Here is a 27,651-nt window from a genome sequence, read left to right on the forward strand (position 1 = left end):
CTAAAACCTTTAATAAGAAAACCATAGATGTGCAGCACCTCACGTCGCGTTTGTCTTTTGATCTGATGTTAATGCAATGTGAAATGAAAATTGTATGCATATTATATGATTTGGTGTCCGAAAGCACGTTATTTATTCGATAATATATTATTTAGATCTTCCTTAAAAGGGCGGAAGTTACTTATGGATGCACAACGGTATCATACCAAACGTTCATTGTTGAGCATGTTAATTTGCAATTGGATCTGCATTTGATTTGATTTGATTGGACCACCCCAACTATTTTTTTATTTCTTTATTTCTCAGTGTATTCCTTCCTTTATATAATGACCATAATTAAATAATTATCATGAGAAAATTGATATTTTAAAATGTAAATAATTACAATATTAAATTATATAAATATATATTTCTAGCAAAAAAATGATATAGATATATATTAAAATGAATTGCTACAACGTACGAAATTTTAAAAATTATTTATGATTTATCATTTAAATATATTTTATAAATGTGAATTAATTATATATATATATATTTACAATTACTTCATTATTTTAATATACATGTATTTAACTTTATATATATATATATAGGTATATAAACTCCAATGGATTTAGTCTAGTGGTTAAGGATGAGTTCATGTATCCATTGATTGTTGGTTCGAGAACACTTGGGACCACAGAAACTCCATTAGTGTGATTACATGTTCCATATGCCGCAGGAAATAACGAGCCTCGATAAATTAGTCAGGCGAAATTCAGAAACCCTGATGTAGAGAAAAATACCAGACTCAGAATATTCCCCCACCGGGACGAATCTCACTCAATGGATACTCGATCTCCTTCTATTATTGTCTTCTACTTCTCGTAGACTCGCTAATTTCACGTGTTTGACTGTCATTGTTCTGAATGTCCTGGACCAAGGAAACCGAGGTCAGTGAGGACTCGGGAAGGTTTCTCGAAAAATCCCCTCCGATGCTCAAGTTAGAGTCTTACTAGAGAGAGGATTAAATTCACAATATATGAATAGTGAACTTAATTAGTACCTGAGTGTAGGATTGGTATTTATGGAGATTGTGCCTGAGCTATTCTAGGCATGTTCGATCATTATTTAGGCTTGGGTTGGGTCCATTAAATCAGACCAAGTCTATTCGTCTGCAATCGTCCAGTCTCATCCCACTCGATAGAGGCGCAGGATTTATCAACGAGTGGGAGTGGGAAGAAGAGGCTCAGCGAGCCTCCCATGGCTGGAAGAGGTTCAACGAGGACCTCGAAGTGGGGAGCGTTTGTGATACTTGATGGGCCTACTCGGGGAATATCGACATCTTTTGGGCTGAAAGGGGCTCGATGCCTTTCCCTGCCAAGAGCTTCAACGGAGCCTACTCGGTCGAGGGTACGTGCCATGTCCCACTGCTGGAGGACGTCTACTCCGAGATCTTCTGGGTCCTGAAGCCCTAGGGCTTCTACGTTTCGTACGAGTGGGTCACCACTGACAAGTACCGGCTCGAGGACCCGGCCCATGTTGAGGTCATTCAGGGCATCGAGCGGGCTGACACCCTCCCTGGACTCCTTGGGCAGTCCAACATCACGGCAACCGCACAAAAAGCGGGCTTTGAGGTGGTCGAGGAGAGGGACCTAGCCTAGTCCCCGACTGGCATGTTGTCCACCCGGCTAAAGATGGGCCAAGTCGTTTACTGGAGGAACCACATCCTTGTGACGATGGTCGTAGCCCTAGGGATCATCCCCAAGGGCATCGTGGACGTGCACAAGATGCTGTTAAGGACAGCCAGTTACCTGACCCAAGGAGGTGAGACCGAGATCTTCACCCCAATGTACATGATCCTCTGCCGAAAACTGGACTTGCCAATGGTAGCGCAAGATCCTTCATCCAGCTAAATAAGTTTGGATTAATTGCAATATGGCATAACTCCAGCTCAGTCAAGCTCCGAGTTTTGCCTTGACTTATCCGTTGATCTTGCAATTTTACTTGCCTTAAATTCCATAATCTGCCCCTTCTAAGTTCCACAATGTCAATTTAGTGTCAATTCTCGAGATCAAATCTAAAAGTATCCTTGGCAGAACAATCTACCCAAAATATGGAATAGATCACTAATAAGAATTGTTACTATGCATACGATCGGAGTGTTAATTCAAGATATAAGAGAGAAATCTTATTTACAAATATCATTTAAAATATATTTTGAGTTATTATCGGGACAGAAAAGATTTAAGATCTTTTTATCTAATTTGAAGCATTTCCTTGAAAAATAAAATTACTAATTTGATTAAGGTTTTTTTGCCAACTGGTATATTAAACTTAATATTTGCTAACTATTGTTTTTTGACTCAAATTTTTTAGTCCTATATTATATATCATGGCCTAATTATTTTTAGTGATTATTGAAAAAATAGGTACTTTATAAAATAAATAAAATCGATTCCATTGCGAAGCGCACGAAATTTTTCACTAATACATTATAATCCAACTTCTAATCCATCGCATATTCCTACATTTTTTAAGGAAAAAAACATATATTCCAATATTTAAATATCAAAACGACTAGTAAAAAGAAAACATAGATATTTAAGAATTCACTTACCTCATGTTGTCGTTGGATCCAATGTTAATGTAATGTGAATGCATATTAAAATTGTAGTGCACATTGTACCAATGTCGTTCAAAATTAGCATGCTATCTATTCCGGAAAATATGAACATTCAGATCTTAGAGGAAGTTTCTTGTTGGTCGAGGAATGACGCACATAATGGTGTCGTTGAGTACAATGGTATCTTTTTTGCCGGATATGTATAGTACCATTGTTTATTCAAATTTCATCGATGGGTACCTTAGATTGCATTTTGATTTTCGAGTTTGATAAATGATTAACTCAATTTGATTTTGTACAATAATTGTAAATATTGATAAATATATTAATATATGAGAACAAATATATATATATATATATGAAAGTATATTAAAAATTTATTATTAAATAATTAATTTTAAAAATGATTCGGAAAAGTATGAGTGATAAAATATTATTAAATGGATCAATAAAAGTGTTGGCTGAATGGTAAGCAGCTCACCCCCATAAGAAAGAGAATACAAGTTCGAATATCAGGAAGCGCACTTGTTGGGAGGGAGAATAACTTTTAATGCTTGATCTCCGGACTAGATTAGCCAGATCCCATTGGGTTTCTGGATACCAGGGTACACACCGAAAAAAAAGTATTATTAAATGGAAGAAAAATATAAAATTATTATTATTATATTGTTAAATTTGAAAAAGAATATAATTGAATTGGGTAGAGTTGAATTATTATTCAAAAAATGGACGTATCATTAATGATCTGTGATCGATGCACATTTGATTTGATTGGACCGCTTGGGTCTCTACGATTTATTTATTTTCTTAATATAAGACTCTAATTTAATAACCACAATTATTAAAAATTAAACAATAGACCATTATCCATAAATAATTCTCACACGTGAATGTGTGGCAATCTTTAAGGCGGTCAATGGCCTGCATAAAAAGAATATCATTACAATGAGAAGCCGCAAATTTACAAGCTCAAGAGCTGCGTGGCATGGGAGATGCAATCTGAAAAACAGCAACCGGGAGCCAAATGTAAGTACTTTTAAGCGATGTATTTTTTGAGTAAATAAACTGGAAAATTACATTAGTGGTCCTATAAGTTTGTTAATTTTTGACATCGAATCCTATATGTTTCACTTCGGAAAAACAAATCATAAAAGGTTTGGAAAAGTGTCAGCGTTAGACCTAAATTTAACTAACCGTTACCGTCCGCCTACGTGGACTTAACGCCGTCAAGTTGGTCGGTACTGTGATGACGTGGCACGTTCCTATTGGACCGATTTGAAATTCGCGATTTTCAACCCACCTTGGTCTAATCCGACCCGACTTGCTTCCATTAATACCGTTTCAGCCCGACCCGACTTCCATCCTTTCAACCCGAGGATGAAGCAGAACTTCACATAAGATTGGCTGCAACAAACACAGCATTCATCTTGCACCGACACCGGGAAGTCGGACTAAAACTAGCATAGGCAATGGCATCAGGGAAGCCTATCGGCGTATGCATTGATACCATAGAGGATGCCATATCCGGAAATGAGATTTAGGTGAGAAAAAGAAGATTGAAACAATCGGAAGCCATGGAAGCTGCTTTCATTCAAATGAAAACATGAACATGATGTGAGTTCCAGCCGAAATGGGTAAAAAAAGGAAACTTTTTCTTGACTGAGAAATGGGAATCTTGCAGCAATTTGGCCGGTGGGAGGATATTGATGATTTCAATTCAAATTTTAACTCTTTTTAGCCCCCCAACCCCCCCTCTCCGGCCTTCTCTAGTGCGCGATCCTTGTGTCGTTTCCAGAGTACATGATCGAGACGAATCTACCAGAAAAGGTTTTCCGTCTCAATGGCTCCGATCATTCTCCGTTCTTCTCATAGCCTCAGGCTTTGCACAGAGTCCTTGTAGAGATATCGAAAATCCCCCCGAAGCGGGAATGAAATGAAATCAATGCGGATTGTTTTGATGTAATAAGGAACACAGATTGATTCAGATAGAGAAATTTCATAAGTAAGGAACTCAATACACAACAAATAAGAAAGCAAACAAGTGCAAACCCTACAAACTGATAGAGACGATCACTCGCAATCCTTGAGGCGCTCGACACGCTGGTTGAGCTGCTCGGGAAATGGGGGCGGGTGTTCCTGTATGGAAATGGGAAGGGTCGAGCGCAGACTGCGCCTTGCTGAAAGACCAAAGTCCTGCAAATATAAACCTAGATCCGACATGGAGAAGACGAGATCGAACCTGACGGAATTGATCAGGCTCAGGCGGGGCTGCTCGAGGTGCTACGGTGCCCGTGATCGGCAGTTTATAGGGGCGGCGCTGGGTTGCGTGGAGGAGAGGAGCCGCGCTAGGGTTTCGGGCATGGGGAGGGAGTCGGGTGAAGAATGAGACATATGGATCCGAACCCGACCCGATTCTGGATGGGACCCGACATCCGGACCCGAACCAAATCGGTCCAATAGGAACGTGCCACGTCATCACAGTAACGACCAACTTCACGGAGTTAGGTCTACGTAGGTAGACGGTAACAGTCAGTTAGATTTAGGACCAATGTTGATACTTTTCCAAACCTTTTAGGATTTGTTTTTCCAAAGTGAAACATTTAGGACTCGATGTCAAAAATTGACAAACTTATAGGACTACTAGTGTCATTTTCCCGTAAATAAACTATTAGTGTGAATGGTTTAAGAGATAAGATAATACCAACTCGAAACCAAAAAAATTATGCATTGATTTCTCATTTCGTACCCCTTTATTTTTTATTTTTAATATTGAAAGGAACGCAAAATATCAATACGGGGAAGTTTGACATGATAAAGGACGGTGCATATTAGGATCCGAAGGACTGGAAAGTTGAACTCGTGTTTGGTCGGAGGAGAACATAGGACCATATTTGGACAGTACATTTTTTTGGGCCTTGGGATGGGCCTAACTTGGTGGGCCCACTTGTACCGGAGCAAGCGTGACGAGTCCAACTAGGTTTCATCGACCCATCCAATCCTTCCTCGTAGGGAAAAATAAAAATAAACAAATATTTCTCTCTCTCTCTATATATATATATATATGTGCGCGCGCTCGCAAAAAGGAGAGGGAGGCACCGATACTCCAATTTTTAAACCTCAGCTCCTTATGGCCCAGCTCTTCAAATATCTATGATATTAATTAAGTACTTTTATTTATTATGTAATTGACATTTATTAACCCAGTGTAATCATGAAAATTGTCAAAAAAAAAACTAATTTTTGTCACGAATAATAATCCCGCTTTATGCGTGGGTGGGCGGCTACTAAAAATCATTTCAGACCTCCTACAAGCTCACGTCCTTTTGGGCTGTCGAGAATAGATACCTAACGGCGTGACTACGCTTTGGCCTGAACGCATGGGACAAGCCATTCCCCATGCTGCCATGTTCTTTTCACACTTTTTTTCTCTCTCTCACACACACTTTCTTTTTTCTTCTCTCTCAGACTCAAATGATCCTACTAAGGGGAAAGTCCAAAAAAGACGATTCCATTTTGATTTTAATATGATAGGCTTATGAATTTAGAAAGTAATACACAAGAGAACATAAATCGAACAAGAATCTTTATTAGTAAAAATCGAACTCATATACACGGGTGCTGGTCGTCGCACCCCGTGTAACTTTAGAGTTCTACTCCTGTATCTATAGCCAGGCCCAAGAGGGACACAGTGCGCGCTGTACTCTCACTGGGGCCCACTTACCAGAGGTCGCTTTTCCATAAAATTTCATCACCGAATCCAATTATGGTCTTGAAATTTTCGATCAAAAGCTTCGCCTTCTCCTTACTTTCTTCTGTGAGTGGTTCGTAAGAGAACCATAAAAAAAAAAAAAGTGGACAATCGCCAAATAGTAGAGGAAGATGGACAAATATTAAAGCGGAACTGTCAAGACAACGTGACTCCTTAATCTATAATCGTTGGATCATTTCTTTTGATTAAGAATATGAAAAAGGTAAGGACAGCTATATGATCCGCGTACAACTTTAGGGGCTGTTGCAGTAGATCTCGAATAAGATTGAATCTATTCGTATAAAAAAAGGTGGATAGGTGTCTAATATAAAAAAAGGTGGGCCGATATATAACTTACAATGAGAACCAGAGCGCTCTCGTCGATACCTTCATCCTTCAACCCTTCAACGGTAGCTTTTGTGATCTCAACCTCCTCTGCTTCCTTCACTTCTAAGGCAGAATCCAAAGAGCCCGACATATTGATCGTCTTCAGAATTAAGCTTGCGCCGCAAGGTTGCCTCACCCCACCTTTATTCGAGCTGTCAGCAAGCTCCTCGAGCACGATATCTGCCTGTGGGAGCTCGTCAAACGGGGAGAAGATCATGAACTTTGCAGGCAAAAGGGGCGATGCGGGGCATTTCTACTGCAGCATTGGAGCCTTATATATATTGCACAGTATCGTCCTATAATGGACTTCCCACACATACGCGGCATGTTTATGTTGAGAAATTAGATTATAAATTTAATTAGGTTTATTATTCAATAGATTACTTCATTTAATCGTAGATAAGACCGAGATTTCGAAGAGTGTGGATTGATACTTAAAGGTCTAATTGTTGGATTTTATTCAACAATGTGGTCACGAATTTGTCTTGGTTAGTGACAAACATCTATTTATAGATTATTAAAGTAGACTATGTCTCTTTGCAGTCTTGCAATGAAGACCTATGTTCTTATGACGTATATCTGTTCCGTTTCGATAATATTGGGCATTTCTAGTCGATCGACCTTCCTTTTTCCCACATTAATATATGAGATATATGAACATAAATAAATATATTAAATGAAACTTCTATCCATATCCATATCTATATATATAAGTAAAATTGTATCTTATTGTAATAAATGCTATCTCATTAATATAAAAAATTATTTAAATAACATATTAAAAATTAAGAGAATTGATTTAATCAAATTAAGTCCCATTATGAAAATCCAATTAAAAAATTAAGTGACAATTAAGTATACTAATAATTATTTAATTAGATATTCACCTCATTTCTATTAATATTAGAGCGAAATTATTGTAATATATAAAATTATGGTAATATAAAAAATAAAAATAAATAAATATTGTCATCAAGTTCTATATTTAGAAAATACGTAACAAGTTTTATGTGAATATCTATAAAAATATGTATATTATACAATTATTAGATAAATATATAATGCATTGATATCATTAGTGAGAAAACATCTGTAGAACCATTGAAAGTCAGTCTAATTTTATTAAATTATAGAATGAAACTTCAAATTAAATTCGAGCATATTTTATTAGAAGGGTAAAATTATTGTAATACGTGAATTTATTGTGATATAAAAAATAAAAATTATATATTTGAATAAGAATGTCATCAAAATTTGTATTTAAAAAGTACATAAACAATTTTGTTTGAATATCTATAGAAATATGCATATCATATATTGATCGATTAGATAAATATATAATGCATTGAAACCATTAGTTAAAAAATATTTCTCGAACCATTCAAAATTAGTCTAATTTTATCAATTGATTATCAAATGAAACTGCAAATTAACTTTCAACATATTTTATTGTGTTAAAGAGCAAATATATGTTTCAAAAATCAGAATAATTGTTATAAGAAAGGATATATATATATATATGCATTAAAAATGAACATATATATATATAACACCAAATGATATAAACACTAAGAAAAAATTTGGTGGTATATAAAATTTCTAAAAATCATCACGATCCTATAAAAGAACAAATTTATAACATAATGCTATTAACTGATAAAAATAAAAATAAAATATAAAGATAAGGATTTTATAAACAATGTTTCAAATATATAATTTATATTCCATTTACAAAACTTAATATAGTAATTGTTAATTTAAAAATGTGAGCATATTAATTAAATAGAAATTATTATTATAATAAGTTTTATTGAAAAATAATTAAAGATTATTTTTATACTAAAATCAAAAGTTAAAAATTATTATTATTTTTATAAGTAATTTATGTTTAAAAATATAAATAATTACAATAAAAATGATATAGAGATATATGAGTATGGACAAAAAAAATTAGTGAATAATGACTCATTTAATTTATAATACGTTATATATAAATCAAATGTAGATACGATCAAGCATTATTATGAATTTTTTGTCAGTAAAATTTTCAAGAAAATGACTGAAAAAGAAATCCACCGCCCATGCTATTAAATTATTAATAGTTCGAATCTCAGGAAGCGCATTTGTTGAGAGAGAAAATAACCTTTAATGCTCGATCTCTCGATTGAATTAATCAGACCCCATTAAGTTTTGAATACCAAGGTACACACGGGAAAAAAAGTTCAGTGACAAATTGAGATAATATGGAAATTTCCCCCACGTGTCCCATTGGTAACCAGCCCCGTCAGTGTCAATTACCCCCAAACTCCCCCATCCATTACCTTCTTCTTCGCAGACCAGTCTTTTCCCCGCTCTGTCTCTCTGCGCTCTGTTTGCTTCTTCCAATGGCAATGGAGTCTGTTGCTATCTTCTTGACGGGCGCTCTACTGCTGGCCGGCCTCTACTGGTTCGTGTGCGCGCTGGGCTCGGCGGAGCCGAAGGGAAAGCGGGCAACGGACCTCTCCGGCGGCTCGATCACCCCCGAGAAGGTGCAGGACAAGTACTGCGAGTACTGGTCCTTTTTCCGCCGCCCCAGTGAGATTGAGAACAAGGACCAGGTCCCCCACTTCGTTGACACCTTCTACAATCTCGTAACCGACATCTACGAGTGGGAATGGGGCCAGTCTTTCCACTTCGCCCCCTCGGTCCCCGGCAAGTCCCACTGCGACGCCACCCGCCTCCACGAGGAAATGGCCGCCGACCTCATCCTGGCCAAGCCCGGCCATCGCGTCCTCGACGTGGGCTGCGGCGTCGGTGGCCCCATGCGCGCCATCGCCTCCTACTCCGGTGCCAAAGTCGTCGGCATAAACATCAACGAGCATCAGGTAAGGCACATTGCCATTTGCCGCTTTTAGATTAATCGATTCATGATTCTGAACTTTTCGTTTTGGCCGGCACCAGGTGGATCGGGCCAAGGCGCACAACAAGAAGGCCGGGCTGGACGGGCAGTGTGAGGTGGTATGCGGCAACTTCCTCGAGATGCCGTTCCCGGCCGAGAGCTTCGACGGGGCCTACTCGATCGAGGCTACGTGCCATGCCTCGCGGCTGCAAGACGTCTACTCCGAGATCTTCCGGGTCCTGAAGCCCGGGGCCCTCTATGTCTCGTACGAGTGGGTCACCACTGACAAGTACCGACCCGAGGACCCGGCCCATGTTCAGGTCATCCAGGGCATTGAGCAGGGTGATGCCATACCTGGACTCCGTGGGCAGTTCAACATTGCAGCGACCGCACAAAAAGTGGGCTTTGAGGTGGTCGAGGAGAGGGACCTGGCCCAGCCTCCGGCTGGACCGTGGTGGACCCAGCTAAAGATGGGCCGGGTCACTCACTGGAGGAACCACATCGTCGTGACGATCCTCGCAGCCCTGGGGATTGTCCCCAAGGCACCGTGGACGTGCACAAGATGCTGCTCAGGACAGTCGGTTACATGACCCGAGGAGGTGAGACCGGGATCTTCACCCCAATGTACATGATCCTCTGCCGGAAACCGGACTTGCCAGTGGAAGCACAAGATCCTTCATCCGGCTAAATAAGTTTGGATTAGTTGCAATATGGCATAACTCCAGCTCAGTCAAGGTCCGAGTTTTGCCTTGACTTATCCGTTGATCTTGCAATTGTACTTGCCTTAAATTCCATAATCTGTCCCTTCTAAGTTCCACAATGTCAATTTAGTGTCAATTCTCGGAATCAAATCTAAAAGTATCCTTGGCAGAACAATCTTACTCAACATATGGAATAGATCACCAAGGTTGCCGACACCCACAGAGGATGCCGGGAACCTCAAGGGTGGGGTCTGAGTCTCCAATTGATGGCCTTTGTCTCTGAATTGATCGGGGTCTCGAGTTTGAGATCCCAATCGATTCGGGAGTGGGGCCATCAATCTACGGCATCGACCCCACCTCCATGGTCACCGGCATCTTCTGCGGGTGCAGATCTCAGTGGTGGGATCAGGGTCGTCGACCGACAACCTCGGCCCCTTCCTCTTGTTTCCCCCCTCCCCCCTCAAATTTTAGGATCAAATTGAAAAAAATTTGAAAGTTTGGAGCTAATAATGTCAAAAAGAAAAGTTTGGGGACTAAAAGTGATGAAAAAATTAACGATAAGGTTCATTATGCCTCATGAAGTGAACATGTTATTTGTCTCTTGAAAAATCATATGGTTCAATTTATTTCAAATTCAAACCACAAGGAGATTTTTGTATTTGTTTCAAAATAACTAAATAAATAAATAAATATATATATATATATATATATATATATAATTGGAAAAATGAGAGGAAGGCATCGCCACTTCAGTTTTTAAACCCTTGGCTCCATATGGTCCACTCTTCAAATATCCATGATATTAATTTAGTACTTTTATTTATTACATAGTTGGCATTTATTAATCTAGTATATTAATTAAATCATAAAAATTGTAAATAAAATACTAATTTTTATCTCGAATAATAATCCCGCTTTATGTGTGGGTCGAGCGACTGCTAAAAATCATTTCGGACTACAACCTCACGTCCTTTTGGGCTGTCGAGAATAGATATCTAATGGGGTGACTACACTCTGGCCTGATCGCATGGGAAAAGTCATTCCCCACGCTGCCAAGTTCTTTTCACACTTTTTATTTCCTCTCTCGAATGATCCAACTGAGGGGAAGACCAAAAAACGATTCCTTTTGAATTTTAATGTAATAAGCCTATGAATTTAGAAAGCGATAGATAAGAGAATATAAATCGAACAATAATCTTTGTTAGTGAGGATCGAACTCATATACACGGGTGCTAGTTGTCGCACCCCGGGGAACTTTGGAGTTCCCTGCCTGTATATATAGCCAGGCCCAAGAGGGACACGGCCCGCGCTACACTCTCACGGGGCCCATTTACCGGAGGTCGCTTTTTCAAAAAATTTCATCACCAAATCCAATTATGGTCTTGGAATTTTCGACCAAAAGCTTCGCCTTCTCTTACTTTTCTTCTGCGAGTGGTTAGAAAGAGAACCGGAATGGAAAAGTTAAAAACCACCGAAAAGTAGAGGAAGATGGACAAAGATTAATGTGGTACCGTCAAGACAACGGGACTCCTTAATCTATATTCGTTGGATCATTTCTTTTGATTAAGAATATGAAAAAGGTATGGACAACTATATGATCCTAGATTACGCGTACAACTTTCGGGCTATTGCAGTAGGTCTCGAATAAGATTGAATATATTCGTATAAAAAAGAGAGTAGATAGGTGTATAATGAGCCAACGACTGCTCATCTATCATATTGGTATTGAAAAAATCCTTGTGAGCCGTTGTGGACGGTACCTGTGAAATGAGAGAACTGATGCTCGAGCACGAGAAGTAGTCCAATGCTTGAATAGGGTGCATAATTTTGAACACAATATTAGATGGCTGTGAGTTATTCATATCCCATATGTAACTTCCAACCGTAGTTGAATGCATTATTCTATAAAGTTCAAAGCTCTTGTTTTTTTGTCTTTGTTCTACTTGGTGGCTACGAATTCATCTTGGTTAGTGACAGACATCTATTTATAGATTATTAAAGTAGACTCTCTCTCTGTCTCTCTCTCTCTGCAGTCTTGCAATAAAGACCTCTGTTCCTATGACTTATATCTGTTCCGTTTCGATAATATTGGGCATTTCTAGTTGATCGACCTTCCTTTTTCCCACATTAATAAGAAAGATATATGAACATAAATAAATATATTAAATGAAACTTCTATCCATATCCATATCTATATATATAAGTAAAATTGTATCTTATTGTAATAAGTGCTATCTCATTAATAGACAAAATTATTTAAATAACATATTAAAAATTAAGAGAATTGATTTAATCAAATTAAGCCCCGTTATGAAAATTGAATTAAAAAATTAAGTGACAATTAAGTATACTAATAATTATTTAATTAGATATTCAACTAATTTCTATTATTATAAGGACAAAATTATTGTAATATATATAATTATGGTAATATAAAAAATAAATATTGTCATCGAGTGTTGTATTTAGAAAACACGTAACAAGTTTTATGTGAATATCTATAAAATATGTATATTATACAATTATTAGATAAATATATAATGCATTGAGACCATTAGTGGGAAAATATTTGTAGAACCATTTAAAAATTAGTCTAAATTTATTAAATTATAGAATGAAACTTCAAATTAACTTCGAGCATATTTTACTAGAAGGGTTAAATTATTGTAATATGTGAATTTATTGTAATATAAAAAATAAAAATTATATATTTGAAATAAGAATGTCATCAAAATTTGTATTTAAAAAGTACATAAACAATTTTGTTTCAATATCTATAGAAAGATGCATATTATACATTGATCGATTAGATAAATATATAATGCATTGAGACCATTAGTTAAAAAATATTTCTCGAACCATTCAAAATTAGTCTAATTTTATTAATTGATTATCAAATGGAACTTTAAATTAACTTTCAACATATTTTATCGTTTTAAAGAGCAAATATGTGTTTTAAAAATCAGAATAATTGTTATAAGAAAGGATATATATATATATGCGCGTTAAAAATGAACTATATAAAACACCAAATAATATAAACACTACGAAAAAATTTGGTGATATATAGAATTTCTAAAATCATCACGATCCTATAAAAGAACAAATTTATAGCATAATGCTATTAACTGATAAAAATAAAAATAAAATATAAAGATAAGGATTTTATAAACAATGTTTCTAATATACAAATTTATATTCCATTTACAAAACTTAACATATGTGATAAGTTTATAGTAATTTTTAATTTAAAAATGTGATGCATGTTAATTGAATAGAAATTATTATTATAATAAATTTATTGAAAAATAGTTAAATATTATTATTTATACTAAAATTAAAAGTTGAAAATTATTATTATTTTTATAAGATAATTCATTTTTAAAAATATAAATAATTATTATAAAAATGATATAGAGATGTATGAAGATGGACCAAAAAAATAGTGAATAATGAGTTCTTTAATTTATAATACAATATATATAAATCAACTGTGGATACGATCAAGCATTATTGTGAAGTTTTTGTCAATAAAATTTTCAAGAAAATAACTGAAAAAGAAATCTGCAGCCCATGCGGAACTAGTTATACTATTATTAGCTAGTACGACAAAATGGACTAGTTTGTAGTCATGCGAAATTTTTTTGATCGATGAGCTGGGATTTCCCAAAAAAAAAAAACTAAGCTAGCTGGACAGCTCCTAGAAATTGTAACTTAAATTTAGTGACCGAATATTAAAATTGAGATAAGATGGAAATTTCCCAACGTGTTCCTTATTTATTTAAGAGATTCACTCTTAATTAAGTTTTTACTTTTTACCACGTACGTTAAGCGTTTTTGGGCATCCCCACGTGTTCTTTCCCGCACTCGCACGCGCGAATGTCCAAAAATCGCTCTCTCTCTCTCACTGTCCCGACGCTGCTGCGTGGCACACGTGGATTCTTTTGCTGGGCTCTCATGGACCCATTTGCTCCCTAACAATCTCTCTCGACCCTCTTGACCGTAAAAGAAACGTTAACAAATGCAAAACCCCGTCAATTACCGCAGAACGTCCCCATCCCTTCCCTCCTTCCTCTCAGACAACTCCTTTCCCCTCTCTCTCTCTCTTCGCTCTGTTTGCTTCTTCCAATGGCAATGGAGTCTGTTGCTATCTTTTTCACGGGCGCTCTGCTGCTGGGCGGCCTCTACTGGTTCGTGTGCGTGCTCGGCCCGGCGGAGCAGAAGGGGAAGCGGGCGACGGACCTCTCCGGCGGCTCGATCACCGCCGATAAGGTGCAGGACAAGTACCGCCAGTACTGGTCCTTCTTCCGCCGCCCCAGTGAGATTGAGACCAAGGACCGCGTCCCCGACTTCGTCGACACCTTCTACAACCTCGTCACCGACATCTACGAGTGGGGGTGGGGCCAGTCCTTCCACTTCTCCCCCTCCGTCCCCGGCAAGTCCCACCGCGACGCCACCCGTCTCCACGAGGAAATGGCCGCTGACCTCATCCTGGCCAAGCCCGGCCATCGCGTCCTCGACGTGGGCTGCGGCGTCGGCGGCCCCATGCGCGCCATCGCCTCCCACTCCGGTGCCAAAATCGTCGGCATCACTATCAACGAGTATCAGGTAAGGCACATCGCCATTTGCCGCTTCCTTTTAGATTAATCGATTCATGATTCTGAACTTTTCGTTTCGGCCGGCACCAGGTGAATCGGGCCGAGGCGCACAACAAGAAGGCCGGGCTGGACGGGCAGTGCGAGGTTGTATGTGGCAACTTCCTCGAGATGCCGTTCCCCGCCGAGAGCTTCGATGGCGCCTACTCGATCGAGGCTACGTGCCATGCCCCGCGGCTGCAGGACGTCTACTCCGAGATCTTCCGGGTCCTGAAGCCCGGGGCCTTCTATGTCTCGTACGAGTGGGTCACCACTGACAAGTACCGGCCCGAGGACCCGGCCCATGTTGAGGTCATCCAGGGCATCGAGCGGGGTGATGCCCTCCCTGGACTCCGTGGGCAGTCCAACATCGCGGCGACCGCGCAAAAAGTGGGCTTTGAGGTAGTCGAGGAGAGGGACCTGGCCCAGCCCCCGGCTGGCCCATGGTGGACCCGGCTAAAGATGGGGCGGGTCGCTTACTGGAGGAACCACATCCTCGTGACGATCCTCGCAGCCCTGGGGATCGCCCCCAAGGGCACTGTGGACGTTCACGAGATGCTGTTCAAGACAGCCGGTTACCTGACCCGAGGAGGCGAGACCGGGATCTTCACCCCGATGCACATGATCCTATGCCGGAAACCCAACTTGCCAGTGGTAGCACAAGATCCTTCGTCCAACTAATAAGTTTGGATTAGAGGCAACATCGGTAGATCAGACTCCAGCTCAAACCAAGCTCCGAGTTTTGCCTCAACTTATCCGCTGATCTTGTCATTTTACTTGCCTTACTTTTTTTGTAATTTTATTACTTGCTTTCAATTCCATAATCTGTCTTTTGTAAGTTCCATAGCGTCAATTTTAGCGTCAATTCACGAACTTAAATCTATAGTATGATCGAAAGAAGAACTTATCGGAAGTATGGTAGAGATATCGCTAATAAGGATCGTGATGATATGGTCAAAGAGTCTTAATTCAAGAGATCTAAGGGGTTTTAATACAGTGACATAAATTGCTTACTCGAATTTAATAAATCATGAATTCAACCATTGCTAACGGGGATTTTTTTTGCCTCTTCATTTCATATTTTTAAGTCTTATATTAGGTCCATAAACATACTTTTAAAAGGAAAAAGGAAAAAGAAAGATGAGAAATCTAGAGAGGGTTGAATCCCAAAACCGTACTCAAGGCATCAAAGTCGCCCAGGTAGTCCAATTTTCACTCACTTACGCTCCGTTTGGTTTCATAGTAGAATTTTAAAATCAGGTTTTAATTTTAAAAAAGAGTGGTATAAATGAGATTCACCTTTTGACTTTGTATGAATTACATTGTTTTGTTGTGAAAAAAAGTGATATAAATGAGGTCAACTCTTTGACTTTATATGAATTATTTTGTTTTGTTGTACTTAGAATTAAATTAAAATTATGATTTTAAAATTATACTCAGAAACCAAACAAGGCATAGCAGACGACCTCTTTCTTTTTGCCAAAGCAAATGATAGGAATCTTATGGAACTTTCACACGTGCTTGAGGAATACCTCTCTTAGTCGGGCCAGTCCATGAATAGGTTTAAATCCTTGATGTTTTTCTTAAAAAACACCCCGAACTAGCTAAGGAATCACTTTTGCTCCCTGCTCAATCCGAAAAACGGGGCTGTAAATTCCAAATATCTCGGCCTTCCTCTTCATATCCTAAAGGCTCGCACCAAATCATACTCCTATCATTGATCGCGTCACCAGCAAACTCACTTCCTGGAAGTCCAAACTTTTATCCCAAGCTGGTAGGAGTGTCCTTATCCGAAGTGTGGTATCAGCTCTCCCTACATATTTGATGTCTACCTTCCTCCTTCCCAAGACCATCTCTAATAAGCTCGATTCCTTGTTCTCCAATTTCTGGTGGGGCACCTCATCTTTAGGGAGACCCAAAATTCATTTGAAATCATGGGACTCTCTATGTACCCCCAAAAACACGGGAGGTCTTGGGAAGTCGATGTGCCATCGTTTTAGTCTACTAGCATCTTTTGATTCCTGGAACTTACTCTATATTCACACAGACTTGAATTTTTTAGCTCACAATATTGCTAAGGGAACAAGTGCTTGTAAATATATTGGCCCAATTAACATCTCCAATCTCCCTTCAAGCCTTCTATGGCGAGAGACAGAGATGTGATGATCAATTATCCTTCTAAGTTAAATAAATAAATAAATAAATAATATATATATATATATATATATATATATATATATATATATATATATATAAAGAGGATGAGAAGGGCAGGAAATAAGCAACTTTTTGCAAAGTGGCCAGACCCAGAGAGCACCGACTCCCTTGACTCTTCTTCTTGTATTGTGGGGATCGTTGCTTTTGGCCATAGACAGAACAGACGAATTATAAGACATTTGCCTACTGTATTCCTTGGCTCCGAGCCTCCTTTTAGCTGCGGAAAGATTATTATAAGACATTTTCATTAAAAAAAAAACTAAAAGGAATATCCACTAAGCTTTTGGTTACTTATTTGGGAAATTTTAACATAATTCTGTGTCATCGTAACACGAAGTCTCCCCATCATTAGATATGTAGTAGATCGTAGGATCCACGTGCATTCAACGGTAGAGAAAATCATGTTAGCATGATATGGAGTCATGTTAGAAGGGTCTATACGAAGATTTCCGTCTGTGTTGTCATCTTTCCATTTGATTTTTTCAGCCTGGAGTTGTTGATTTTTTCAGCGTGAGAGTTCATATTTTGGGGCCACCAGACCCCAACTAACTTTGGAACTTCCATTCACACTTCTATTACTTAAAGCGATCGATCCCGGCTTTCCATGACAATCAGATTAAATGATCTAAATAGGAAAATTTGGGTGTGATTGAATTTTCACGTTTACACGAGACGGGACGCTGCGGATATTAATAAGCTTTCCTCCTTGTTTCCGGATCTTCTTTGCACGAGAAAGCTGAATCCTAGCTAGCTTTTGGGTCGTGGTGGAGTTGGACTTCGGGACTTCTAGCTCCGTTTGTTTTCAAAGTCATGATTTAAGATTTTAACTTTAACTTTAACTCAAAACACACATTTCAAAAGTCAAATTGGTGGGCCCCATATATTATTAAAATACAATCCCATTATAATTAATTATCTATATCTTCCATTCATTTTATATTTCAAAAGTCAAACTGGTGGGCCCATATATTTTTGTCTTCTTCTACAATCACAATCACAATCACAAATTCGTGACTTTAACTCCGAAAACAAACGCATTGCTAGCTTTTGGCAAAATTTCCGTCTTTGGTTTCTCTCTTTGCATGGCCGAATAAGAGAATGTTTTCTTCATGGAACAAAGTGTCTGGTGGAGTAACTTCAGGAAACTGCACTCCAAGATTTCCTTGCCCGTTCCTGCATTCTTTCTTCATACTATATATACTTCGACCTCTCGGCTTTAGCTCGGCTCGGTACTGGACTCCAGTGATCTACTGAACAAAATTCAAGTGGGACATATTAACATATTTTATATATACTAACAGATAGAATTGTTTTTTTTATCATAGAATTGTCAATTGTACTAGTTACCGTAATTCTGTACCTATCTAGATTTGGATTGTTGTTCGGGGATAGATTGTCGATCTTTTTCACATAAGCGTGCGAGAGATGGATCAATCCACCCATATTGGATTGTTGTTCCCTTCCTTATTTCAGAAATGTGACTGCGTTGCGTTTTTATTCAAGTTAGATTAGACGATGGAGAAGCAATTGGGCTTTTTACGCTTCATTGGGTTTCATTTCATTGCAGTCCATATCAATCGCTTGAATTGGAAATGCTGGCCTATGGCCATCTCCTGGCCCATCCATATCACAGACCGTACAGCTAATTTGAAATCAATTGAACTTTCGAATTTATGGAGAATTCTAACATGACCCAGGGCCAGACTGACATTGTGTTCCCTGACCATCGGATGCCCACAATGACCGCAGGTCGCACACGCATCCGATGCTAGGGAGCCGTTGTTGCGGACTCCTGGATTCAGATCAATTTTTATCAGGATGAATTCCTTCGTTCCAATTGTACCCTTTTTTTTTTCTTTTTCCTTTGTTCCATTAGTATCACGTGGCGTCCGGTAAGGTAGTAGATAAATCTAGATTCAAAACCGATTGGTTCACTAAAGGATAAATGTAAAATTCTCATAATCATGAATTTTCTCCATTCACAAAACTCGAATCAAAACGTTATTCTCTTATTTTCATGCCAGCCCATTTAACTTCATTTTCAATCTTCCATACAAAACGTTCTTGAATACCACAAGATTCAAAAAATATCTCGCTACGATGGATAACTATCAATCATCAGATCACAAGCATGTTCATGGCACATTCCTCTACAAATTCCAAAACCATTCCAATCATCGATATATCATTGAAAAGGAAAAAAAAAAAATCAGTAGTCCTAACCAAAGAAAAAATCAAGCCCAAAGTAAACCCAACGTGTGGATGAGATGAACCTTCAAACAAATGGAGGAGTGGATATCATCTCCCACCTCCCCATTGATAGCCATCAACTGATCCCACACTCACTCTCAAGTTCTGAAGCTTCCTTCCGCCTAAACCCCCTAACAATGGCTTCCTTCACAACCTTGCTATCCAAACCCTCTTCTCTCCTTCTCCCAGCTTCCACTAGCAAAGCCTACAATCCCCTGTTCTTGGCCCCTCAACGGTTATACTTCGCCGTCCCCAGACCGTCCCTTCGGCACCTTCAGACGAGAGGGGTTCTCGTGACGAGGGCGGCAGCAGGGGCAGGGGCGGCCTCGGCCGCGGCAGGGAAGAAGGCAAGCAATGAGAGAGTGCAGCAGGTGCACAACATCGAGGAGTTCGATGCTGCGCTCCAGGCGGCCAAGAACAGGTTGGTGGTGGTGGAGTATGCGGCCAGCGACAGCTCCGAGAGCAGCCAGATGTACCCCTTCATGGTTGAGCTCAGCCGGTCGTGCTCTGACGTAGACTTCCTCCTTGTCATGGGGGATGAATCGGACGCCACGCGGGCACTCTGTTCGCGCGAGAAGATCGACAAGGTCCCTCACTTTAGCTTCTACAAGGGCATGGAAAAGATCCATGAGGAAGAAGGTAGTTTTATTTAATCAGATTATTCTTAGAATTAATTTTATTTTATCTTTAATTATAAGGGAGGTTCATGGATAAAGCCATTTTCTCGATGCCAAACTTAGATTTCTGAAACTAGTTAGTTGACAAGTACTCAAGTGCTATATATATGGTACAAAAGCTTGTTAATGTATGTGTATAGGATAGATTTCAATACCTCGATGAACTCGGGACAGTACAAACTGATCTGTAAACTATTTCAGGGCTAGGTTCAACTGGATATATATGCTGAAATGCATACTATATATCACTATGGCAGTCGATTTTCTCACAAAATAGTATGATCGATCAATCGAATATAAGATAGACTTACATTTGAGAGTGGTTGAATCGAATCACGCAGGAATCGGGCCGGACCAGCTGATGGGGGACGTGCTGTACTATGGGGACAGCCACTCGGCAGTGGAGCAGCTGCACTGCAGGGAGGACGTGGAGAAGCTGATAGAGGACCATAAGGCCGACCACAAGCTCATCGTCCTCGATGTCGGTCTCAAGCACTGCGGGCCCTGCGTGAAGGTCTACCCCACAGTCCTCAAGTTGTCGAGGCAGATGTCCGACACGGTGGTGTTCGCACGCATGAATGGCGATGAGAATGATAGCTGCATGCAGTTCCTTAGGGATATGGATGTCGTCGAGGTCCCAACCTTCCTCTTCATCCGTGATGGGAAGATCTGTGGACGGTATGTCGGGTCAGGCAAGGGCGAGCTCATTGGAGAGATCCTTAGATACCAGGGTGTCCGTGTTACATACTAATATGAAGTCTCCTCCATTGGGGGAGTGGAAAGGGAATTGGAATTGGATTTACTATTTGTTAAATTGGGGCGACAATTCATGAATATTGATGTTAGCAATACGGATGTTATAGCTGCAAAGACGTTATCGTTACGCGCTGACCATTGTATCCTATAATACAGTGTTAGAAATGGTTCGCCAAAATTTAACTTGATTCGAAGAATCTTTGATAATCTTATAATATATAGTCCCTAACGGCGGAATTTAGCTCATGCCCTTGAAGCCTCATATAAGTTGTTAAACCTCGTCCATAGAGAAATGACCATGAAAAGTTTTATTAGTGAAAATTGAATCGAAACTTCTATACTGGCAAATCAAACAATTGACCCAAATTCAACTCGATCTCAATGTACAAGCAACTATGCCTGCATATAGGGATACAAAGATAGTGAGATGAGAGAGAGGATCAGCCTCAAAGTGAGTGTAGATTTCGTATTGGATTTATTGGGGTAATCAGGAGATGTTCCTATGGACTTGGAGTCACCAATGCCAATGCTTTGACCCAGAGAGCAGCAAATCGAAGGAAAGTGCAATATCGGCCAATGGGAAGATAATTCTTATGGATTCCTATTGATCCTACGGCCTAATTCTCTTTCCATGCCACATATATAAGAATGGATGGATCATCTTGCATAAATGCATAAGGAGTGAGAAGTAGCTTATCATGGATTGTTTTGCATATAGTGCCATATTCCCAATTGTGGCTACATGATTAAAAAAGTTTTTATCTTTTAATGAACAAACCATATTCAAATCGAAATTAGTCGGGATCCGTAGGACACTCGGATTCCAGGTGATGAATACTAAAAGGAATTGTTTTTTTCCATCCAATCTCAACATACATCATAAAGTTTAAGATCACTCCCACACTCTTTTTTTTTTAATCTCTCCGAGTATATATCTTGTTTCTCATGTACCTTGCAAGTATGATAAGAGAAGTCAAGCATTGCGGTTGATAGTACTCTCCTTTGTTGAGAGCTCTCCCCTCTTCCCTTTGTTGGAAGCTCCCTCCCCCCTTCTTCTTCTCTTCTTCTCCTTTACTCCTGCTCCTTTGCAGAGATCTTCAATGGTGCCACCCGCCTCTCCTTTACGCACTCTTATTGCTACTCTTAATGATGCAAGCTGCTCCGAACTACTCCCTGAGCTCCCCCCACCAACCGTGTACTTTATTCTTATGATTACACTAATGGAACTTCAACTATCCATCTCATTCCCCTTACATTTCCCTGCGCCAGCTCCTTCAGTAACTCCCAGTACTTCCAATACACTTCTGACCCCGCAAGACACCCCACCTCCAAGCAGAGCGACCACATTGGACCCTACTAAACTCAGCATTAACCTAGCAGAGATTTTCAATGCCCACATGTCCATGGCCCCATCAGCAGAGGTGCTCAAGCTCATAGCAAATGAGGAAGAGCCTCCTGAACCTGTCCCGCCCACCCTCATTGTCAAGCCTTTTGGCTTTAGAATCGCCCCCCCTCCCCAAGCTCATCATCCCACGACTCATCCAAATCTGGGCTGTAAAGAAAGGCGTCTCAATAATTCCTAACGACCGTAACAAAGAAATTCTGGTCTGCCTCTTCAGGGACCAAAGGGACCTCATAGCAGTGGAAAAATGAGGAGTTTACCACGTCCAAGGCGCCCATATGATGCTCGAAAGGTGGGACCGGAGCCTCCCGCTCGAGGAGATCAATTTCTCCTCAGTCCCATTTTGGATTCAGCTTAGAGGCATCCCACCGGAGTTGCTTTCGAAACAAAACATTACTCAGCTTGCTCAACAAGCAGGCACAGTTATAGAAATTGATTGGAAGAACAAGGGTAGCACGCCTAAATGGTTCGTCACCCCTCAAGCCCTGGTTAGAGTCCCTACTACTAAGCCACTTTGCCATGGATACCTAATCGCCAGAAGGAACAACTCAGCCTCTTGGGTCCACTTCAAATACGAAAACCTAGCAACTTTTTGCTACGATTGCGGTGCCCTTGGCCATGAGCAACGGAATTGCAGCTCAAACCTGGCCATCACCCCCGATAAATTTGGCCCATGGCTCCGTTTCGACCTCAAGAACGACATTCCCCCTCCTCAGGTTGCAGCTGTGCTTGAAACTGCCTCAATCAGCCCCTCTACCACCTATTGCCCCCCACCCCTAAACCCAATCGGCTCCTCGCGCACCCCACACTGTTCCCCCAAACCCTCCACTCTCAGCGGAGGCTCAGCCCCCAAGAAACCGTTCAAATTATTTTTCAACATCCCTGACAATCTGGCAGCCTTCGCCCCCGATTTTGACGTGCCCCCAGAGCTATCCCCTACCCCTAAGGCAGAGGAAGGAGCCGTTGCTGATGGCGATATATGCAGAAGAAAAGGGGAAGAAATCGACCTGGGACCAATCTGGGGAACAAGCTGGGGACTCAAGCCCACCATCTGTTGGGCCTGACAATAGCCTAGCCCAGTCGGAGCAGGCCTGGGATTTTAACGTCCACTCCTGCAGCCCGATGGACTCTCTCCACTTGGGCCTCACCAGTGCTCTGGCCTAAGATTCCTCCCCTGCGGCCCCTTACCACCTTACCTCCCATCCGCCCTGCCCAATCGCTCCCGGTCCATTAAACTCCTCCCCGCCAGCAGCCAGAAGATCCCTAAAGTCACCTTCAGCCCTAGTTCGAAAAAGAAAAATTGAATTTCCTATGGAAGAATTTGCCAAGCGAGCTGCCCTAATGTCAATGTCCTACGGTGGGACTATTAATGAGGCCCACCAATTCCATGCAACCTTCCCAAGGCAAATCCCATCCTACAGAAGCCACCTCATCTCCTCATGGCAACAACCCGATCAATCCTATTATGTGGAGGAGATGGATGATGATGATTCTCCCAATGACATTCAAATGGCCGAGGAGGCGGGCCAAAACATGCTCCTATCTTACCCATGAGTCTTCTTGCTTGGAATTGTCGGGGTATGGCGGGAGACCCGACAGTTCGCGCCCTAAGACTCCTCCAAAATAAATACCAACCCAACATGATTTTTATTTCTGAAACCAAGATTGAATCAGAACGATGCAAGAATCTTGCCCTACGATGCAAACCGAATGGAATTGTCTCTGTGGATGCTTTAAACTCTGCAGGAGACCTCTGCTTGCTATGGAACACCGAGCTCAAGGTACAGATTCTCCAACCCTCCCCTCATTATATTCATGCTCTTATTGACCATGGTATCCTGCCTGCCTCTTAGTGCATTACTTGTGTTTATGGTCGCCCTTTTGCACACTTGAAGCATAACTTCTGGTCTGATCTAGCAAATCTAGCAGTTGGTATGAATTGTCCCTGGATGCTTGTTGGTGATTTTAATGAAATCTGTTCTAGTAATGACAAAAGTGGAAGAAAACCTTTTGCTTCTTCAAGTCGCCCCTATCTTGATGACTTCATGAGCTTCTCAGGGTGCATTGATCTAGTTTTCTCCGGTAACCCCTTTACCTGGAGAAACAAATGAACTGGAATTGCTCACATTAAGCAGAGACTAGATCGTGCTATTGCACATGATGAATGGCGTCTCTTATTCCTTAAAGTCGGCGTCAAACACTTGCCAAGCCTCAAATCCGATCATAACCCTATTTTGGTAAAGCTTTGGATGAAATCTGCAAATCACCCAAAACCTTTCCGGTTTGAGGAAGTTTGGACTCGTGATCCCAGTAGCTACGAGGTAATCCAAAATGCATGGAAGATGGTTGTCAAAGGCTCGAAGGCTTATCAATTTTCCTGCAAGATCAAAAACATGAAAAAGGATTTGAAAAATTGGAACAAAACTTGCTTTGGTATATGTGATTCTAAGATTGCAGGGATCATCGAAGATCTTGATGAGCTACAACGGCATGACCCGAATGCCGATACAAATCAGAAGGAGAACTCCCTCCTTGCCGAACTTGATGAGATTCTCTTAAGAAAAGATCTAATCTGGCGGCAAAAATCTCGGGAGCTCTGGCTAAAAGATGGCGATAAAAATTCCAAGTTCTTCCATCTCTCCACCATCATCAGAAGAAGAACTAATCACATTGCTGCTATAAAAGAGGAAGGAAACCAATGGATTGAAGACCACAAGGGGATCGGTCACTATTTTCTTAAGAACTTCAAAGATCTTTTCACCTCAACTGGCCCAAACTTCCCGGACGATCTAGAAGGACTAGTGGAACCTATCATCACCTTTGAGAAGAACACTCGTCTTATCTCCCTCCCTTCCTCAGAAGAGATCACCCACGCCCTGAACTCCATCCCTAACCTCAAAGCTCCCGGTCCTGACGGCATCCCATCATTAGTCTATAAGCACTATGGCAGCATCATCAAACCTCTCCTCATCTCGGCAGTTCAAAACTTCTTCAGCTCAGGCAAAATCCTAAAGGAATGGAATACCACCTTCATCACTCTTGTTCCTAAATTAAAAAAGGCATCCACTTTCAAGGATTTCCGGCCTATAAGTCTCTGCAACGTCTGCTACAAAGTCATATAAAAAATTCTTGCAGAGAGAATCAAACCCCCGCTTCAAAAGCTAATCTCGCCGAATCAGACTATTTTTATCAGAGGAAGATGGATAAACGAAAACAGCCTTCTCGCCCAAGAGATCATACACGCAATGAAGATATCAAGAGCTCGAAGAGGTTGGGTCTCCATGAAAATCGATTTCATGAAAGCCTTTGACAAGTTGGAGTGGAGTTTCATTCTCACAACCCTCAGGCAATTTGGCTTCCACGAAATATTCATCACCTGGATCTACCAGTGTATCTCCACCTCCACTATGTCTGTACTAATAAATGACTCGCCCCATGGATTCTTCTCCCCGAAAAGAAGGTAAGGCAAGGTGATCCTATTTCTCCTTACCTCTTCATCATCTCCATGGAGATTTTGTCTTGTCTCCTTTATAGGGCTGAAGCGCAAGGGGTAATCAGAGGAATTCAAATCGGTAGAGCCGCCCCCAAAATCACCCACCTTATGTTTGCTGACGACTTGCTAATCCTCTCAAGAGCTACCCTTGTTGACATTGATAATATTAAAAGAATTCTTGACAAATTCTGCTCATGGTCGGGGCAAGAGATTAACTTATCAAAATCAGGAGTCTACTTCTCAATGAACACTTCGGTCACATCTTGAAGAGATATCAAAGGTGCAATGGGAATGAGGAAGCTCAAAGAAGACTCCCGCTACCTTGGCAATCCGTTCCTATTGAAGAGAAAGCGAAAGGAATCTTTCCAGCTCATTATTGACAAAATAAAAAACAAACTTTCAGCTTGGAAAGCAAAGTCCTTATCTTGGGCGGGAAGAGCTACTTTGATAAACTCTGTAATATCCTCCATTCCCATCTACACAATGTCCCTATTTTGGCTCCCCAAATCAATCCTGAAAGAAATTGATCGAGCTACAAGTCGCTTTTGGTGGGGGAATACAAAGGAAGTGGGCCATTCCTTCACTCCTAAAAGCTGGGCCTCCCTGTGTCAACCAAAATCTTGCGGAGGCTTAGGCTTCAGAAAGGCGGAAGATTCGAATCGAGCCATGCTCTCCAAGATTGTTTGGGCTCTCACCTCCAATTCAAATAGCCTTGTGTCCCTTGTCATGAAGGCCAAATATGAGAACTTCATCGCGCCCCTCCAACGTTTAGTGGCGTCTGCTTCGAGCATCTGGAAAGGTCTCAATTGGTGCAGAAGCATTATGCAGGCAGGTACGTGTTTCTCCATTGGAAAGGGCGCTTCCACCTCTGCGTGGCAGGACCTTTGGATTCCAAGTAACCCGCTCTTTAAACCGTCCCCAAACATAGGTATTCTTGCAGAACCGGACACCAAGGTACGTGATCTAATGCTCTTTCACCCCAAAAGGTGGAACATCCCCCTGCTCCACAACCTCTTCGACCAGACCACGGTAAGAAATATCTTGAAAATCCATATCCCTCAAGATGAGACTGAAGACACTGCTATCTGGACTCCAACCTCTTCTGGCTCTCACAGTGTTAAATCCTTCTACCTTTTGGACCAACATCACAGATTCGACCCTGCCTCATCAAGGATCTGGAAGAGCCTTTGGAAGCTCAAGATTCATGACCGCTTAAAAATCCATTTATGGAGATTTGCCAGTGAATGCCTCCCCTGGTTCTCTCAAAGCGGCACATCCTGCCCGTTTTGCCGAACCAGTTCCGATAACTTTGCACACCTCTTCCGGGAATGCATCTTTTATCGTGTGGCTTGGAGGGAATCGCCATTGGATTTTCGCTCTGAAGCAATCCCATGCACGACACCCGCTGACATAGTCAATTTCATTGTTAACCCGCCTGACTCTATTTCCCGGCTCTTGTCTAATTATCTTTCCTTTTCTCTTTATGGCTCTATCATTTTATACCATATCTGGTCACTAAGGAATGAAGTTTTGTTTGCAGGGCGCATTGCAAACTTATCTGATTGTCTTCGCCGCATCAGACGTGCCTATGAAGAATTTAGCTCCTGTCAAGCGCCTCAGCCCCATTTTGATCCCGTTCCTAACTCTGGCCAGTGCAAGAATGTTGCGCCCTACCTCAGTGAAGAGTGGAGCACCATCCACACTGACGCTGCCTGAACTACTGACTGTGCCTATCTTGCTGGCACCAGGAATAATCCAAACATGCCAATCTCTCACTCCTGGGTCTCCATGGCTGAGTACTCTTCCTCCCTGCAAGCTGAAGCCAAAGCAGCCTTACTGGCAATTTCACTGGCCCTCGACCACGGATGGCGTAAGGTCTGGATTAGGTCCGACGCTCTAC

The 27,651-nt window shown here is 40.8% G+C and overlaps 2 protein-coding genes and 1 pseudogene across 2 annotated transcripts; all 3 read left to right on the forward strand.

Moving 5' to 3' along the window:
• The first annotated feature begins 9,029 nt into the window (after window positions 1-9,029).
• Window positions 9,030-10,505, forward strand: LOC116196022 (annotated as a pseudogene).
• Window positions 10,506-14,345: 3,840 nt separating this feature from the next.
• LOC116192567 (24-methylenesterol C-methyltransferase 2-like) lies at window positions 14,346-15,869 on the forward strand. Its single transcript, XM_031521149.1, has 2 exons — window positions 14,346-14,930; window positions 15,011-15,869. The coding sequence occupies exons 1-2, from the start codon at window positions 14,451-14,453 to the stop codon at window positions 15,635-15,637; spliced, it is 1,107 nt and encodes a 368-aa protein (XP_031377009.1). The 5' UTR covers window positions 14,346-14,450; the 3' UTR covers window positions 15,638-15,869.
• A 3,584-nt stretch (window positions 15,870-19,453) lies between these two features.
• LOC116193151 (thioredoxin-like protein CDSP32, chloroplastic) lies at window positions 19,454-21,044 on the forward strand. The gene is made up of 2 exons (XM_031521935.1): window positions 19,454-20,062; window positions 20,442-21,044. The coding sequence occupies exons 1-2, from the start codon at window positions 19,561-19,563 to the stop codon at window positions 20,849-20,851; spliced, it is 912 nt and encodes a 303-aa protein (XP_031377795.1). The 5' UTR covers window positions 19,454-19,560; the 3' UTR covers window positions 20,852-21,044.
• The last annotated feature ends 6,607 nt before the right edge of the window (window positions 21,045-27,651 follow it).

This window comes from Punica granatum, chromosome 1, assembly GCF_007655135.1.
Source record: "Punica granatum isolate Tunisia-2019 chromosome 1, ASM765513v2, whole genome shotgun sequence".
In the NCBI taxonomy this organism is placed as follows: Eukaryota; Viridiplantae; Streptophyta; class Magnoliopsida; order Myrtales; family Lythraceae; genus Punica; species Punica granatum.

Coding starts and splice junctions, on each gene's coding strand:
- LOC116192567 (XM_031521149.1), top strand. CDS start 14,451: ATGGCAATGGAGTCTGTTGCTATCTTTTTCACGGGCGCTCTGCTGCTG. Junction 14,931..15,010: donor TCACTATCAACGAGTATCAG/GTAAGGCACATC, acceptor GGCCGGCACCAG/GTGAATCGGGCCGAGGCGCA.
- LOC116193151 (XM_031521935.1), top strand. CDS start 19,561: ATGGCTTCCTTCACAACCTTGCTATCCAAACCCTCTTCTCTCCTTCTC. Junction 20,063..20,441: donor AAAGATCCATGAGGAAGAAG/GTAGTTTTATTT, acceptor CGAATCACGCAG/GAATCGGGCCGGACCAGCTG.